General features: G+C 39.1%; 1 protein-coding gene across 2 annotated transcripts in view; it reads left to right on the forward strand.

The window, feature by feature from the left end:
* The window catches only part of inpp5ka (inositol polyphosphate-5-phosphatase Ka), a 59,106-nt gene extending 48,398 nt beyond the window's left edge, over positions 1-10,708 (forward strand). Inside the window, exons 7-14 of one of the 2 annotated variants that reach the window (XM_060897744.1) lie at positions 11-122; positions 201-310; positions 391-417; positions 4,860-5,094; positions 5,826-5,963; positions 7,859-7,942; positions 8,047-8,151; positions 9,785-10,708. In XM_060897744.1, coding sequence (XP_060753727.1) covers positions 11-122; positions 201-310; positions 391-417; positions 4,860-5,094; positions 5,826-5,963; positions 7,859-7,942; positions 8,047-8,151; positions 9,785-9,865 — 892 coding nt within the window. In that variant the 3' untranslated portion in view covers positions 9,866-10,708. The remainder of the gene's footprint in view (positions 1-10; positions 123-200; positions 311-390; positions 418-4,859; positions 5,095-5,825; positions 5,964-7,858; positions 7,943-8,046; positions 8,152-9,784) is intronic. The other variant, XM_060897745.1, reaches the window with a different exon arrangement.
* The last annotated feature ends 6,131 nt before the right edge of the window (positions 10,709-16,839 follow it).

Here is a 16,839-nt window from a genome sequence, read left to right on the forward strand (position 1 = left end):
CCATTTTTAGGCTCGTCTTCTGGTTCGGAGACTTGAATTTTCGTATTGAAGACCATGGCATGCACTTCATTCGCAACTGCATCAACAGCAAGAATTTCAACCTGCTTTGGCCAAAAGACCAGGTACATCCCGAGACGTGATTTTATTCCCCAAGAAATGTACACATGTGATTCCTTATAATCCAACTTTCAACTCTTCAGCTGATTATGATGAAGAAGAAGATTCCCAGACTGCAGCAGTTTGAAGAAGGACCTCTTGATTTTCAGCCGACCTACAAATTCGACTTGAACTCGGATAAATATGACTCGAGGTGGGTGTAACGTGAGCGCCCTCTGTAGCGTGTTACTGTAAGATCACATGACTCAGGTTTGTTCTTTCTGATCCTCGCAGGCTACAGACGGCTTGGTTTGGCATTATGTAAGAGTTACATTCTGAAATAAACTCCCTCGCTGGCAAACTTTCATTTATTCTTCACTAACGCTTTTCTCTGAAGTCACCTTTCACTCTGACTGATGAAGACAGCTGAAAGTCTTCTCGTACTAAACTAGCTCCGTTAATACGCCATGTTACAAAGCGCTATGTGATCTCTCCCTTACTGTAACATTACTCTGCTAACACTCATTCTGGTTTTTTTACGTGATTAATGAGTGCATTAGACGATTACTGTATACGACTTATACTAATACTTATAATAATCGTGTGAAATTGGAGTATTAAAATAATAAATTAAATAAATAGATAGACCCTGAACAAAAGAGGTGAAGTATCAAGTCTGAAAGGGAACGAAAAGGAAATGCAGTGTTAATAACGATTTGTCTGATTCAGTGTGAAATTATAAACCTGGGTGCTAAACTGTTTACGATTAATTCATTAATTAAGCAAGCAAGTACTTAAGTAAGAAAGGACATACTCATTTAATTTCTTTTTTTTTTTTTTGGATTAATTTAAAAAAATATACAGGGTTCGTCAAAATTATGTTAACACTTAAATGGTAGAAACCATTTATTCACAAAACATACATCATATGTACAAGATGATTTACAGGACGGTCGCAACCTGTTCGCCATCGTGTTCAACACACAAACCAGCGAGCAACAGTATTTAAAGAATAATAAAAATAATAAAATAATCCATTCGCGTTGACATAATTTTGACTAAACCTGTATTTGTCTTGTATGTTCCTTGATATAATATTATTGGTTTGTTTATTATTATTTTTCACATTTGATTTATTTATTTATTTATTTATTTATTTATTTATCTCTCTATCCTTTTTAAAATATACATTATTTATTTATTTATTTATTTATTTATTTTTTGAAATGTATTTATTTCTTATTACAATTAACAATTATTCCACAAAATCGAGTCGTACATGAGCTGATAGCCGACGAGGCGCGTAGCTATAAGCCATGTACGACGAGATTGAGTGGAATAACTGTTTTATTCTATCCACATTCACTGGATTTTGAGAAACAGAGAATTTTTATTTTTATTTTTTGCAAATTCGATAAATAAAAGCTTTCGCCCGTAGTCAGCTGGGATAGGCTCCAGAGATGATGAGATGAGATGAGATAAATACAAGCTTTATACAAAACGTCTGAAGGTGGCACGGTGGTGTAGTGGTTAGCGCTGTCGCCTCACAGCAAGAAGGTCCGGGTTCGAGCCCCGTGGCCGGCGAGGGCCTTTCTGTGCGGAGTTTGCATGTTCTCCTCGTGTCCGCGTGGGTTTCCTCCGGGTGCTCCGGTTTCCCCCACAGTCCAAAGACATGCAGGTTAGGTTAACTGGTGACTCTAAATTGACCGTAGGTGTGAATGTGAGTGTGAATGGTTGTCTGTGTCTATGTGTCAGCCCTGTGATGACCTGGCGACTTGTCCAGGGTGTACCCCGCCTTTCGCCCGTAGTCAGCTGGGATAGGCTCCAGCTTGCCTGCGACCCTGTAGAACAGGATAAAGCGGCTAGAGATAATGAGATGAGATGAGACAAAACGTCCGACAAAATAATTTCTGCTTAGAATGTAAACAAACCGGCGAAACGACAGGAGCAATTTGTGAAAAATGCGATAATAATAATTCTTGAAAAAAAAAAAGGTTTGTTTTTATCATCAAATACTTTATTCCATATTTTGTTGCTTTTTTTTTGGTTTTCTTCTTCGTCTTTTTTTTTGTTTTTTTAGCGGTTGGCAAACCAACTTAAAGATGCATTACTGCCACCAACTGGGCTGGAGTGTGGAACAGGAGATACTGGGGGGGGGGCCCAAAACAAACTATACTCCTTTAGCTATTTCTGTTTCTTTTAAAAACTTGCTAACAATTTTTGGGGTTTTGTTTTCGAGTTGAGTTTTTATTTCGTCCTCGGTTGGTTCAGCAACACGTTCCGCCATTTTGTTTTTCTCTACTCACTGTATATGAGAAGATGAGTTATGGTATTGTATGAGAAAGTGTGGCATGAATGAGAAGTATATCAGAGTGGTGCAAGACATGTATGAGAACAGTGAAACAGCAGTGAGGTGTGCAGTTGGAACGACTGAATGGTTCAAGGTGAAGGTGGGACTCCATTAAGGATCTGCTTTGAGTCCTTTCTTGTTTGCCATAGTGATGGATAGCTTGACGGACGAAGTGAGGCAAGAGTCACCATAGAACATGATGTTTGCGGATGATATTGTGATATGTGGTGAAAGTAGAAAGGAGGTTGAGTTGGGTTTGGAGAGATGGAGGTATGCATTGGAACGAAGAGGAATGAAGGTGAGCCGTATCAAAACAGAATACATGTGCATCAGTGAGAATGGGGATGAGAGTGTAGTGAAGATGCCAGGAGTAGACGTAAAGAACGTTGGTGAATTCAAGTACCTGGGGTCAACTGTGCAGGAAAATGGGGGCTGTGATAGTGAGGTGAGAAAGAGAGAGCAGGCAGGGTGGAGCAGTTGGAGAAGGATTTCGGGAGTCATTTGTGATCGGAAAGTCCCAGCAAAAGTGAAAGGTAAGATGTATAAGACAGTAGTGAGAGCAGCTGTGATGTATGGACTGGAGACCGTACCCTTAACGAAGAGACAGGAGGCAAAGTTGGAGGTGGCGGAGTTGAGGATGTTAAGGTTTGCGATGGGAGGTTGGACAGGTTAAGGAACGACCACATCAGAGGGACAGCACATGTGGAGAGCTTGGGAATTAAGCTAAGAGAGATGAGACTGAGATGGTACGGGGACATCCTGAGAAGAGATGTTGGAAGGAGAATGTTGAGGATGGAGCTGCCAGGCATACGGAAACGAGGAAGGCCAAAGAGGAGATACACGGATGTGGTGAGAGAGGACATGAAAGTGGCAGGTGTGGTAGAGAAGAACGCGGAAGACAGGGAGCAATGGAGACGAAAGATCCGCTGTGGCGACCCCTAATCGGGAGCAGCCAAAAGAAGACGACGACGACTGTATAAGAGCTAATAGCCTAGTAGCCAATCAGAGCATGCGATTGCTCATATCCAATGAATGTGGATAGAATAATTTATTTTATTCCCAGTCTAGAAAGGGAATATCTTGACTGATACACAAACTCGCTCCCAATATTACATGCATTAGAAGAAAAAAAAGCCACTTCACCTCTTTTCTTGTGTTTTATCTTCAAAAACGTAATAATCACGCAGTATTTTTGTAGCACTCATATCTGTGTGTGTAATTAACTGTGCATACACACTATATACGTACTAATCTGTCGTCTGTTTCGTCACCTGTGTGTGTTTCCTTACTCTGTTACAATTCAGTGCTCTTCAGTAATGATCGAATTGGCTGCATAACTAAAGGTAAGACTGGTGTGAAGAAAACAGCAAGGGGATATACAGCGTATGACCTGCATGACCTTGGTACTCTGGGCTTTCGTTTCATCCAGACTCAAGTATAACACTGCAGTCAAACGCTGATGTTTTGATTTGGTTGAGTGTAAGATTGTGGAAGTGGAAGTTTTTTCGTGATTTTTGTGTGCAGCAGTCGAATTTTAACCGACTTCAGTCTCAGATTGCTCTAATGGTGCTTCTGTTAGGATCCCATTAAAGCACAGTCACAAGGAAATGCGTATAATTTCAAAACGTAACAAAGCCTCGGTATCGACACTCACTGGCCATTTTAATAGGAACTTGTCCTTGATTCTAAGGTTCCTGTTCTTGGCTGCAGGAGTGGAACCCAATGTGGTCTTCTGGTCTGTTGTTGCATGCTGAGATGCCTTTTTTTTTTTTTGCTCACCATGGTTGTAAAGAGTTGCTATGAGTTACTATATCCTTCCTGGCAAAAACGCTCAAATCAATCTGGCCATTTTTAAAGCCTCTGACCTCTTATCAACAAGACGTTTCCATGTACAGAACTGTTTTTTGTTTCTCGCACCAGTCTATCTGCGTAAACCCGAGAGACTGTTGTGTGTGAAAACCCCAGCAGATCAGCCGTTTCTGAAATACTCAAGTCATCTGGCCAAACTCAAACCAACACCTATGCCGCAGTGAAAGAAAGTCACACTCTGAGATGATAATTTTTCCCATTCTGATGTTTGAAGTGAAGTGAACATTCACTGAAGCTCTTGATTTGGATCTGCATTGTGCTGCTGTTGAGCGATTGGCTGATCAGGTAACTGCATAAAAGAGCAGGTGGGTGGATGGATGGATGGGTGTTCCTAATAAAGTGGCCAGTGAGTGTATGTGATGTCAGCAAGCCTGATGCTTCCACTGCTAAAATATCAGCGTAATTTCGAAAAGCGTAAACCCGCTTTTAAACAGAACGACCCGAGCCGATTTGATTGGAGATCGCAGCACTTCGAGATAACGCAATTTACACAGTCAGTAAGATCAGCACAGATCTTCACACCTCACACTCTTCTCTTCTCCAGCGGGAAGAAACGGAAACCTGCGTGGTGCGATCGGATCCTGTGGCGGATGAATCCCAAACCTCCACCTGAGAATCCAGATAAAGAGCATGATGATGATGATGAAGATGAAGAGCAGAAGCAGCTCGACAAGCCGTTTGATGAATTTCCTCTCAAAGTCGTGCAGGACACTTACACCAGCAGCATGGAGTACAGCGTCAGTGACCATAAACCCGTCATGGGCATCTTCACACTGGAGGTGATGCTCACCTTGCCTTTTCTTCTTAAGCTGCATCTTTAGTGCTGTTTAGAAGTATTGGTACCCTTCAGGAAAATGAACCCAAATTACACGTGCAGGTGCTGATGTTTTGAACTCAAGCATACAAGGATATTGCCTGTATTTTTTTTAAAAAAATTGTTTTTCACATTCCCTCCCCCTTTTTTAAAAATGTATCATCATGCTTCCAATTAAATTTTTTGCCTTTTGTGTTGAACGTGCATCGCGACATACTCAAAGAAAAGGTTTGCGAAAAATTGCAAAAGTCAGTCAGGAGTATGTTTTTTCTCTTTTTTTCTGGGCATTGAACCTACACATCTACTAAGCAAGCATGAATTAATATCTCATAGCCCAAAAAGCTAAATTCACCTTTTTTGTTGTTGAAATTTATTTACTTTTTTCCCTGTGGTGATGGATGAAGAACGGGTTTTACATGTGTGCAAACTAATATTTATATCCCAGGGAAACAAGATAAGGTTTCTTTTTTTTTTCAGAATGCCAGTTTGCATTTATTTAAGATATTTCTGATAGATGTCAATCATTTTCAGAAAAATGATAATTAAAAAAATACCTTTGTGATATGTTAGTACAAAGATAAATAGTTAATTATTGTGTGTAATGATTTATTTTATACAGTCATTTTTGCTCAATTAGCAACAGTGAAGTCTGCCAATAAATAACGATGCATATCTGTGTTGTTTTAAACCCTCCAGCTGAGGAAGATTTACGACACTCCACTTGTGCGCGTGTGTGCTGAGGGTGAATGGAGCGCAGACATAGATGCTGTGGTGACTTACAGCCTGCTGGACCAGTTTCCATCCAGCGCCTGGGACTGGATTGGTCTTTATCAGGTCAGGATTTGTATCTACACTCAGCAACTCCTGTTTGGAGGAGTGACGGATGATCTCTCAAATCTCTCTCTCTCTCAAATCTCTCTCTCTCTCTCTCTCTCTCTCTCTCTCTCTCTCTCTCTCTCAAATATCTTTCTCTCATCTCTTTTTCTCTCAAATCTCTCTCTCTCTCTCTCTCTCTCTCTCTCTCTCTCTCTCTCTCTCTTTCTCTCAAATCTCTCTCTCAAATCTCTCCCTCTCTCAAATATCTCTCTCTCTCAAATATCTTTCTCTCATCTCTCTCTCTCATCTCTTTTTCTCTCAAATCTCTCTCTCTCTCTCTCTCAATTCTCTCTCTCATCTCTCTCTCTCTCTCTCAAATCTCTCTTTCTCTCAAATCTCTCTCTCAAATCTCTCTTTCTCTCAAATCTCTCTCAAATCTCTCTCTCATCTCGCTCTCTCTCAAACCTCTCTTGCTCATCTCTCTCTCAAAGCTCTCTCTCACACACTCAAATCTCTCTCTTGCTCAAACCTCTCTCTCACTCAATCTCTCTCTCTCTCTTGCTCAAATCTCTCTCTCCCTCTCTCTCTCTCGCTCAAATCTCTCTCGCTCAAATCTCTCTCTCTTACACTTGCGCTCTCTCTCTCTCTCTCTCTCTGTCTCTCTCTCTCTCTCGTAAAACACTGATAAAGGTCGAGTTGATTAATTTTCTAGTAGGTCAAACTCTAGCTATCTGGCTCACATGGAGAAACGAGATGAAAGGAACAGAGTCCTGAAATAATCCTAAAAACTACCAATGGCATGATACCACTTTTTCTTTTCCCATATTGATACTGAAACCTTGAGCATCAACACCCATCCGATTTAATTTTCTTTAAACGCTATTAAACTTGAAAATGTTTTGGTTTTTTATTTAACTGAAGCACTTCATCGCTAAACTCTCTTCAATACAAAAATCACTTACATTGTAAATATAATAGCATGGTAGAAAGAATATTAAATATTCTTATAATAATAATTGTTGGAGCCCTTGGTGTGGTTACAAAAAAGATCCAAAATTGGATCTCGAAGATTGGTGTTGAACTTCGAACTGAGTTGCTGCAAAAGACTGCACTCTGAGGAACAGCCAGAATTTTGAGTACGACAAATGTAGTCAGGAGTGTGAACTGCATGACCCTTGGTCATTTGTTATGACCCGCTCCTGTATGATAATTCTGACAACAAAAGATCAGTTTGAGTTTGAAGAAATCTCATCTCATCTCATTATCTCTAGCCGCTTTATCCTGTTCTACAGGGTCGCAGGCAAGCTGGAGCCTATCCCAGCTGACTACGGGCGAAAGGCGGGGTACACCCTGGACAAGTCGCCAGGTCATCACAGGGGTGACACATAGACACAGACAACCATTCACACTCACATTCACACCTACGGTCAATTTAGAGTCACCAGTTAACCTAACCAGCATGTCTTTGGACTGTGGGGGAAACCGGAGCACCCGGAAGAAACCCACGCGGACACGGGGAGAATATGCAAACTCCGCACAGAAAGGCCCTCGTCGGCCACGGGGCTCGAACCCGGACCTTCTTGCTGTGAGGCGATAGCGTTAACCACTACACCACTGTGCCGCCCTAGTTTGAAGAAATAATAATATAAAATCAATCCTAACAATAGAAGAAGAAAAAAAACAAAACCACAAGTAATTTTATACGTAAACATTTCCAGTTCCAAAAGTTCTTTTCCAACACCAAATCCAATCTTTTGGAGTTTATCGCTTATCTGATATCTTTGATATCTGATCCTTATTTATTTATTACTTCTGTGGGGTTTATGCATGCTTGAAAATTAATAAGTAATTTTATTTATTTCACAGAAGCACTCATTCACTCACTCACTCTCTCTCTCTCTCCCCCCCTCCAGGTTGGATTCCAGAGCATTTCTGACTACATCACCTATACCTGGGTAAAAGATGACCAGGTGGCCGTCAATAATGAACTCATGAAGGTAACATGATGCAAATCTTCCACATGCAATCAGTACTTATCCTGATGAATTTATAATGAATATAGCTGCTTGTTTTTATTTGTTTTTGTTGTTCTTGTGTCCAGGTTTATGTGAGCAAGGAGGAGATCCCAGTTCTCGGTGGGGAATGTGTCCTGTGCTACTACAGCAGTAACCTGCAGTGCATTGTGGGTATGAGTGAACCTTTTAGAGTGAGTACATAAGCGCTTATTAATACTTCTCAACATAAACTAGTCTTCATCGTACTTTAAAGCAGATATGCAGAGCCTTTATTTTTAAGTAAATTTCTGAGTGGATAGTATCTCCATCCTTGACTCTTGTATGCTGCATAAATGGGAATTTAAAAAAATATATTTTTGAGAGTTAAAATCGACCACAATGTTGGCATTTGAGCCGCCCCGCTGAGACAGCCAGTCCTGAGTGCGTGACGTCACAGCAGGAACAGGTTTTAAGGCCGAGGCCTTTGACAGCTATAGACCAAAGTCATATAAATAAACGTTTATGGTGAAAGTAAGAAATACCGTCACCGACTTGCTCAACTAAGACTGATTGATTTGACTTCACTGATTGTGGGTTGACTCTCATTAAAACAGGATAGGTGTTATAACTTATGCAGCATACATGTACATGCATGCATTTTCACTGATAAAACGTAAAAGGCTAATTAAATAATCAGATGAACTGAGACAATCACATTCTGAAGCAAATTAAATAATCTTATACCGGTAACTTAAATACATAATACAAGTTACATGGATTAATCTAAATGCAGGGAAACAACGTGTGGGTTTTTTTTTAATCCAAATGAGAGTCGGAGCTTCCCCGTCTGTATTCTCGCTGCTTGAAGGCCGATTGTTTTTGAAACAATCTGGCTTTCAGTTGTTTGTTCAGTTCTCCATTCATTCACTTCTTCCATGTAAGGGCGAGATGGCAGCAATATCCAGTTAAGAAATCAGACGGCTGCTCCACTCGTTCACTTTTCTTCATGCTGTGTATTCCGCCATCACTGTTAAGCTCAGGCAATTACTAAAACCTGGGATGGAACGGGATGTCACCAGTTTTAGCAAGAACCGCAGGGAGGTCACTGCCCAAGCGATATGTCCCGTCCCGTTCCGTCCCGGGTTTTAGCAACAACCCTCGGCTCACTCCGGGAGGACTGGTGCAACTGAACTCACTTTCCTTTTAAAAAAATAAATCAATAAAATAAATACTTTCCTTTTCTTGTTTTATTTTTCTTTAATTGTTGGTACTGCACCCTCTTTCAATACGGGCTTATAGCCAACGCTCCTCAACAGATCGGAAGTCTCGTACGAGTCTTCAGTAAAATGTGCAGAGCAGAGGAGAGACCACTTCGTAGGCGCCCAATGTGCCCGTGAACTTCTCGCAAAACGCGTCCAAATCTTTGCAGTTTGAACATTCTTGGGCCATGAATGCAACGTAAATCCACCTTCTGTCGTGTTGCTACACTGAGCAAAAACACATCTACGTGGCATGATGATAAATTAGCTCAAAATGGAGGATCGGAGTTGCAGTCAGCTCTGTGTTTTAGTATAGCGGAAATGGCGATGAGACCGATAGACTTCCTGCTGTGACGTTACGGACATCAAGGTCATTCACTCAGAACGCTACCTATATAAATCACTTTAATTGTAAAAATTACTATCTTAGATTTATTGTTAATGCTTAAAACTATTCCTGTGCCATTTTTGAGGTCTTGAGGCATTTATAAACGAAAGTGAGGCCATGGCTCTGCGTATATGCTTTCAACACTGATTATGAACATTATCATGCTGGGTTAAATGTCACATTTTTCGTATCTTGTAGGTTCACGAGTCACAGGCAGCGATTGAAGAAGGCTTTTTACTTGAGAATATTAACAGATTCGACCAGGCTCTGGCCAGTTAGGACCCCAAGAAGGAGCCATTTTGAGGCTGATCAGTGTTCGATGCTCTTCCTGCTTCGTAAAAAAAAAAAACACCCTGAAGAATTTATTAAGCAAGTGCAATTGTATCTGAAAAAAAAAACGTTTTATTTTATAATTGATCTTAAGGTGTTCTCCATTCTTCTTTTGATCATTGCTCTTTTCGTGTCTTAATTTTTGACCATCTGCTGCCTTTTTCCTACTGATATTTGTTGCCCTGTAATTATTTTAACTATAAGCCTTAACTATGAAAAATTTCTATAAACCTTGTACACAGAGTTTAAACGAAAACTTTAATGGAGAAAATTTCTGTGCGGTACATTTTGTAATTATAGTTTTATCGTCATTGTAAGTTTTTAACCTGAAAAAAAAATCTGCTTTTTCTTTCCCCCCAGCTCCATTCTATCGATATATTGTAATCAGTGCTATCAGTTTTTTATTATTAGTTTTTCATGTTTATTTAAAATCTGCTTTCGAATGTAATGTAGAAAAATATCATTTTGCACTAATTCCTTTCACACAAAATGTGTAGTTTGTACAATGCACAGTGTTACATGTTTATCCTGTTCGTGTTACTGGATAAGAATTGAATTATTTTTACTTGTATTACTTTTATTTCTGTGTTTGAGTTTGTTTTGTCATGCCAGCTGTGTCTCGATTGTTGCACATGTTTAGTTTACATAATATGTAGAGTTATTTTATTATATGACAACGTTTATTTGTTGACAGTTGTATTTCTGATTTATATTTATGGATAAAAAAGATATAAAGTATAACTCACATTTCTTTAGCTGTATAAACTACTTTTTTTTTTTATAAATCTGTAAGAATGCAGAACAACATGCTGAAATTATTTTTATTTGACCACAATTTCATTCTGTTCCTAATTGTATAATAAAATATTGGTTTTTAAATTGATAAAAAAAAATAATAAATAAATAAAAACATTGCAGGCGGAAGTTTCTTTATCATAGCTCCGCCCCCATTCCGTGAGTGACAAGGGTTTCCACAACAACCGCCCTGTTATCCCGCCCCCATCACGAGCTGACAGTGATGTTGCCACGGCAACCATTTGTTACTTCACTAGAGAGTTAAGACTTGAACTCAGGTTAACGCCTATACATTTGTTTACGGTAATTAAGCGACTTTTACAGACTTTAATCATCCAGGTAGGTGATTTTAATCCTAAAAATGTTATTATATAATGTTATTTTTGTGTACTTAAACATTTTAAATAACTACATGCCAATTTATTGCATGATATTTGCGTCAGAATTAGAAGCAGAACCCTAAGTGTTTCTCTCGATACAGAAAAGGGGGCGGGGAATGAATATATTAACATATGCATATGCAAATTATGCATATTTAATATAAGAAAAAAAATATATATCTCATGGACAATATAGATGTTACACAGTATAAATAAATATGCAATTTACAGTCACTATTATATACATAATATACAATATCTATGATATATAGTTATATTATAAATATACTCTTCATGGACACTTTATTAGGAACACCCATCCATCCACCATCATGAGCCAACCCCTTGACAGCAGCACAATGCATAAAATCATACAGATACAAATCTTCACTTCACTTCAAGCAGAATGGGAAAAAATTGTGATCTCAAAGTGTGACTTTCTTTCACTGTGGCATGGGTGTTGGTTTGAGTATTTCAGAAACTGCTGATCTTCTGGTGTTTTTCCACACACAGTCTGTAGAGTTTACACAGATAGAATGGTGCGAGAGGCGGGGTACACCCTGGACAAGTCACCAGGTCATCGCAGGGCTGACGCTGCATCAGATCCGACAGATGCAAATCAAGAGCTTCGGTTAATGTTGACAGTGTTCAAGCATTAGAATGGGAAAAATTGTCATCTCAAAGTGTGACTTTCTTTCACTGTAGCATGGGTGTTGGTTTGAGCCAGATGGACTGGTTTGAGTACTTCAGAAACTGCTGATCTCCTGGGGTTTCACACACAACAGTCTCTAGAGTTTACACAGACAGAATGGTGCGGAAAACAAAAAACATCGAGTGACTGAGCGACAGTTCTGTGGGTCGAAACAAACGTCTTGTTGATAAGAGAGGTCAGAGGGAAATGGACAGATTGGTTCGAGCTGCCAGGAAGGAAAGATATAGCGACTCATAGCAACTCTTTACAACCGTGGTGAGCAGAAAAGCATCTCAGCATGCAACAGCAGAAGAGCACATTGGGTTCCAGTCCTGCAGCCAAGAACAGGGATCTTAGAATCAAGAACAAGTTCCTCTTAACTCTTTACCCCTTAAAGCAGTTGCTACAGCCACCCTTGTATATGTATATACTGTTCACCCTTAGAACTTTACAAGAAAAAAAAGTCTAAAGACAAGGTTTTGACAAGGTTTTAGACAAGGCGTCATATGTCGTCATTCAGGGGTAAAGAGTTAAAGTGGTTGGTGATTGTGTATGCTATCAACAATATACAAAAAAAAAAAAAAAAAAAAAAAAATATATATATATATATATATATATATATATATATATATACACACATGACACAGTGAGTGTGGATGATGATGGTGATGATGATGCTACAGGAGGTACCAGTGGTGCAATAGTATAATGGCAAGGATGGGTCGGGTCAGATGTTTATGACATTGATATTTATGACATCTGGTGGTTCTGTTACGGAATGCTCTAGAGCACCTGCTGGAGGGGAGGGGTTGGAATAGGTCATGACCAGGGTGTGAGGGGTCCTAAATGATTTCAAAAGTATTTTGACAATGAACATAATTATAGACAAGACCAAATGCTGATTTCCGTCTCTTGAGATGCTTTGCCAGGCCTTTACTGTAGCCACCTTCTGTTGCTGCTTGTTTGTGTCTTTTTGCCTTCAGTTTTGTCATCAGTAAGTGAAAATCATGCTCATATTGGTTGACTGACTTGACTATTTCAGAACATTCCACGTCTTTGGCTTAAGAAGCTCTTGGGTCATTTTCCCGGTATGTTCTGTGTTATTATCCATTTGTACTGCGAAGCACTGTCTTATCAGTTTTGCAGCATTTGACTGAATCTGAGCAGAAAGTATTCCTCTATACACTTCACAATTCATCCTGCTACTTCTATCAGTAGTTACATCACCAGTAAACACCAGTGATCCAGTTTCATTGTGAGTCATACATGCCCATGTCCACCATGTTTGACAGATGATGTGGTATACTTTGGATCATGATCCCTTCCTTTCCTTCTCCTTGCTCTTCTCTAACCATCAAGTTAACCTTGGTTTCATCTGTCCAAAGAAATCTTGTTCCAGAACTGGGCAGGCTTTCTAGCAGAGCCTAATCTGGACATTTTGTTCTTGAGTGTTACGTACCAGTGGTTTGCATCTTGAGGTAATTTTTGTGTACATTGATTGTATTTACCTTCCTGAAGGTGTCTCTTGAGTGTAGATTTTGACAGTGATAACCCTACATCCTTGAGAGTGTTCTTGATTTGGCTCGATGATATGAGCAGGTTTTTCTTCACTAAGGAAAGAATCCACTTTAGTTGTCTTCCATGGTCTTCCAGGCCTTTTGGCATTTCTGAGCTCACCTGTGCATTCTTTCTTTTTAGGAATCTACCAGATTGTTGATTTGGCTACTCTTAAAGCATCTGCTATCTCTCTGATAGGTTTGTTGTTTTTTCAGCCTAATGATTGCTTCCTTCACTTGGATCGACACCTCTTTGGTTTGCATATTGAGAGTTCTCATGAACAGCTGCCAAGGCAAATTTAACACTTGGAATCAACTCCAGACCTTTTTTCTCCTTATCATGAGATAATGATGAAACAGACCATAACTGTCCATGAAACTGCTTATTAGTCAGTTATCCAATTACTTTTGTGCCTGTGAAAAAGGAGGTGCTATGAAATAAATGGCTGTACTTTGTAAATTGTGAATGTGATATTTAAATAAAATTATTAGCTGGCGTTGAGTGGCATATCAGATATATTCCACTCGTCTTCAACTCGTTCAATATCATGCTAGCTGAATGGAATATATCTGATATACCATGAAAAAAAGCCAGCCAATATTTCTCTTTCAAAATTCTTTCAAAATCTTCCGTTTTTAACGACGCAAACCTGGCAGCCATGTTTGTTTACAAATTGTCACAGTGAGCGCGGAAGTTTTACATCACTGACATGTGATGTCATGTTGTCTTGACAACCATGCAATATCGTAAATCATATTTGACGCTCATTCTCCATTGGGTAGTGATGTAATACACATAGGATAAGTGATACGCTAACAATATTGCATGCTAACAAGCCAAATGAATGAAACCCGCTCGAAGGGAATAGAACACATTTTTATTCCATCGAAAAAGCGTATAATAAATAATATTGGCTGACTTTGAGTGGTAGATATATTCCATTCAGCTAGCATGATATTGAACGAGTCGAAGACGAGCAGTTGAATGGAATATATCTGATATACCACAAAAAAAGCCAGCCAATATTATTATTATTACACATACACACTCAATGGAACAATTATAGATTTTACAAAAAGTTAAGAACCGGGATTACTAATCAATATCTAATGCTGATTCTGATCCAATGTAATTCAAGGTTCTGTCAATGTACATCAGTTCTGACTTGTGATGTCACGTTGTCTTGACAACCATGCAATATCATAAACCATATTCAACGCTCATTCTCCATTGGGTAGAGTGATGTCATATATGTAGGATAAGTGATATGCTAACAATATTGCATGCTATCAAACCAAATTAATGAAACCCTCTAGAAGGGAATAGAACACATGCTTTTATTCCATCCACATTCACTGGATATGAGCAATCGCATGCTCTGATTGGCTATTGTACTACTAGGATATCAGCTCATATACAGTGAGGAGAGAAAAACAAAATGGCGGAGCGTGTTACTGAACCAACCGAGGACGAAATAAAAACTCTACCCGTAAACAAAACCCCCCAAAAATACAAAAAAATAAAGCAACAAACGTATTTGATGGTAAGAATGTATCTTTTTTATTTTTCAAGAATTATTATTATCATCGCATTTTTCACAAATTGCTCCTGTCATTTCGCCAGTTTGTTTACATTTGAAGCGGAAATGATTTTGTCGGGCGTTTTGTGTAAAGTTTTGATTTATCGAATTTGCAAAAAATGAAAATAAAAATGCCCTCTCTGCATACTCTATATTACTCATTATTTTTGCCATATCTGACTTACTGAGTCGAAGTCTGGGGAAACACCTACAAAACCACTCTGCAGCCGATATGTACAATACAGAAAAGAGCAATAAGGACAATAAACAAAACAGGATACAGAGAACACACAAACTCACTATTCATAAAATCACACATTGAAATTTATGGATCTGGTCAAATTCAGAACAGCACAAATAATGTACAAAGCGAGAAAGAATCTATTGCCAAAAAATATACAAGGAATGTTTAGTGAGAGAGAGGGGGGATATAATCTAAGGGGAGACCTAAATTTAAAAAAAACAAAGGTTCGAACAAATATGAAAAGCATGTGCGTATCGAGCTGTGGGGTGACTTTATGGAACAGACTGGAGACAGAAATAAAACAAAGTGCAAATATAAATCTGTTTAAAAAAAAGTACAAAAAATATTTTTAAACAAGTATATAGAAGAGGAAGTACAGTGGTGCTTGAAAGTTTGTGAACCCTTTAGAATTTTTTATATTTCTGCATAAATATGACCTAAAACATCATCAGATTTTCACACAAGTCCTAAAAGTAGATAAAGAGAACCCAGTTAAACAAATGAGACAAAAATATTATACTTGGTCATTTATTTATTGAGGAAAATGATCCAATATTACATATCTGTGAGTGGCAAAAGTATGTGAACCTCTAGGATTAGCAGTTAATTTGAAGGTGAAATTAGAGTCAGGAGTTTTCAATCAATGGGATGACAATCAGGTGTGAGTGGGCACCCTGTTTTATTTAAAGAACAGGGATCTATCAAAGTCTGATCTTCACAACACATGTTTGTGGAAAGTGTATCATGGCACGAACAAAGGAGATTTCTGGGGACCTCAGAAAAAGCGTTGTTGATGCTCATCAGGCTGGAAAAGGTTACAAAACCATCTCTAAAGAATTTGTTCTCCACCAATCCACAGTCAGACAGATTGTGTACAAGTAGAGGAAATTTAAGACCATTGTTACCCTCCCCAGGAGTGGTCGACCAACAAAGATCACTCCAAGAGCAAGGTGTGTAATAGTCGGTGAGGTCACAAAGGACCCCAGGGTAACTTCTAAGCAACTGCAGGCCTCTCTCATATTGGCTAAAGTTAATGGTCATGAGTCCACCATCAGAAGAACACTGAACAACAATGGTGTGCATGGCAGGGTTGCAAGGAGAAAGTCACTGCTCTCCAAAAAGAGCATTGCTGCTCATCTGCAGTTTTTAAAGATCACATGGACAAGCCAGAAGGCTATTGGAAAAATGTTTTGTGGATGGATGAGACCAAAATAGAACTTTTTGGTTTAAATGAGAAGTGTTATGTTTGGAGAAAGGAAAACACTGCATTCCAGCATAAGAACCTTATCCCATCTGTGAAACATGGTGGTGGTAGTATCATGGTTTGGGCCTGTTTTGCTGCATCTGGGCCAGGACGGCTTGCCATCATTGATGGAACAATGAATTTTGAATCATCCCAGTAAATTCTAAAGGAAAATGTCAGGACATCTGTCCATGAACTGAATCTCAAGTGACATTAGGTCATGCAGTAAGACAACAACCCTAAGCACACAAGTCGTTCTACCAAAGAATAGTTAAAGAAGAATAAAGTTAATGTTTTGGAATGGCCAAGTCAAAGTCCTGACCTTAATCCAATTGAAATGTTATGGAAGGACCTGAAGCGAGCAGTTCATGTGAGGAAACCCACCAAGATCCCAGAGTTGAAGCTGTTCTGTACAGAGGAACGGGCTAAAATTC

The sequence above is a fragment of the Neoarius graeffei genome, chromosome 17, assembly GCF_027579695.1.
Source record: "Neoarius graeffei isolate fNeoGra1 chromosome 17, fNeoGra1.pri, whole genome shotgun sequence".
NCBI lineage: Eukaryota > Metazoa > Chordata > Actinopteri > Siluriformes > Ariidae > Neoarius > Neoarius graeffei.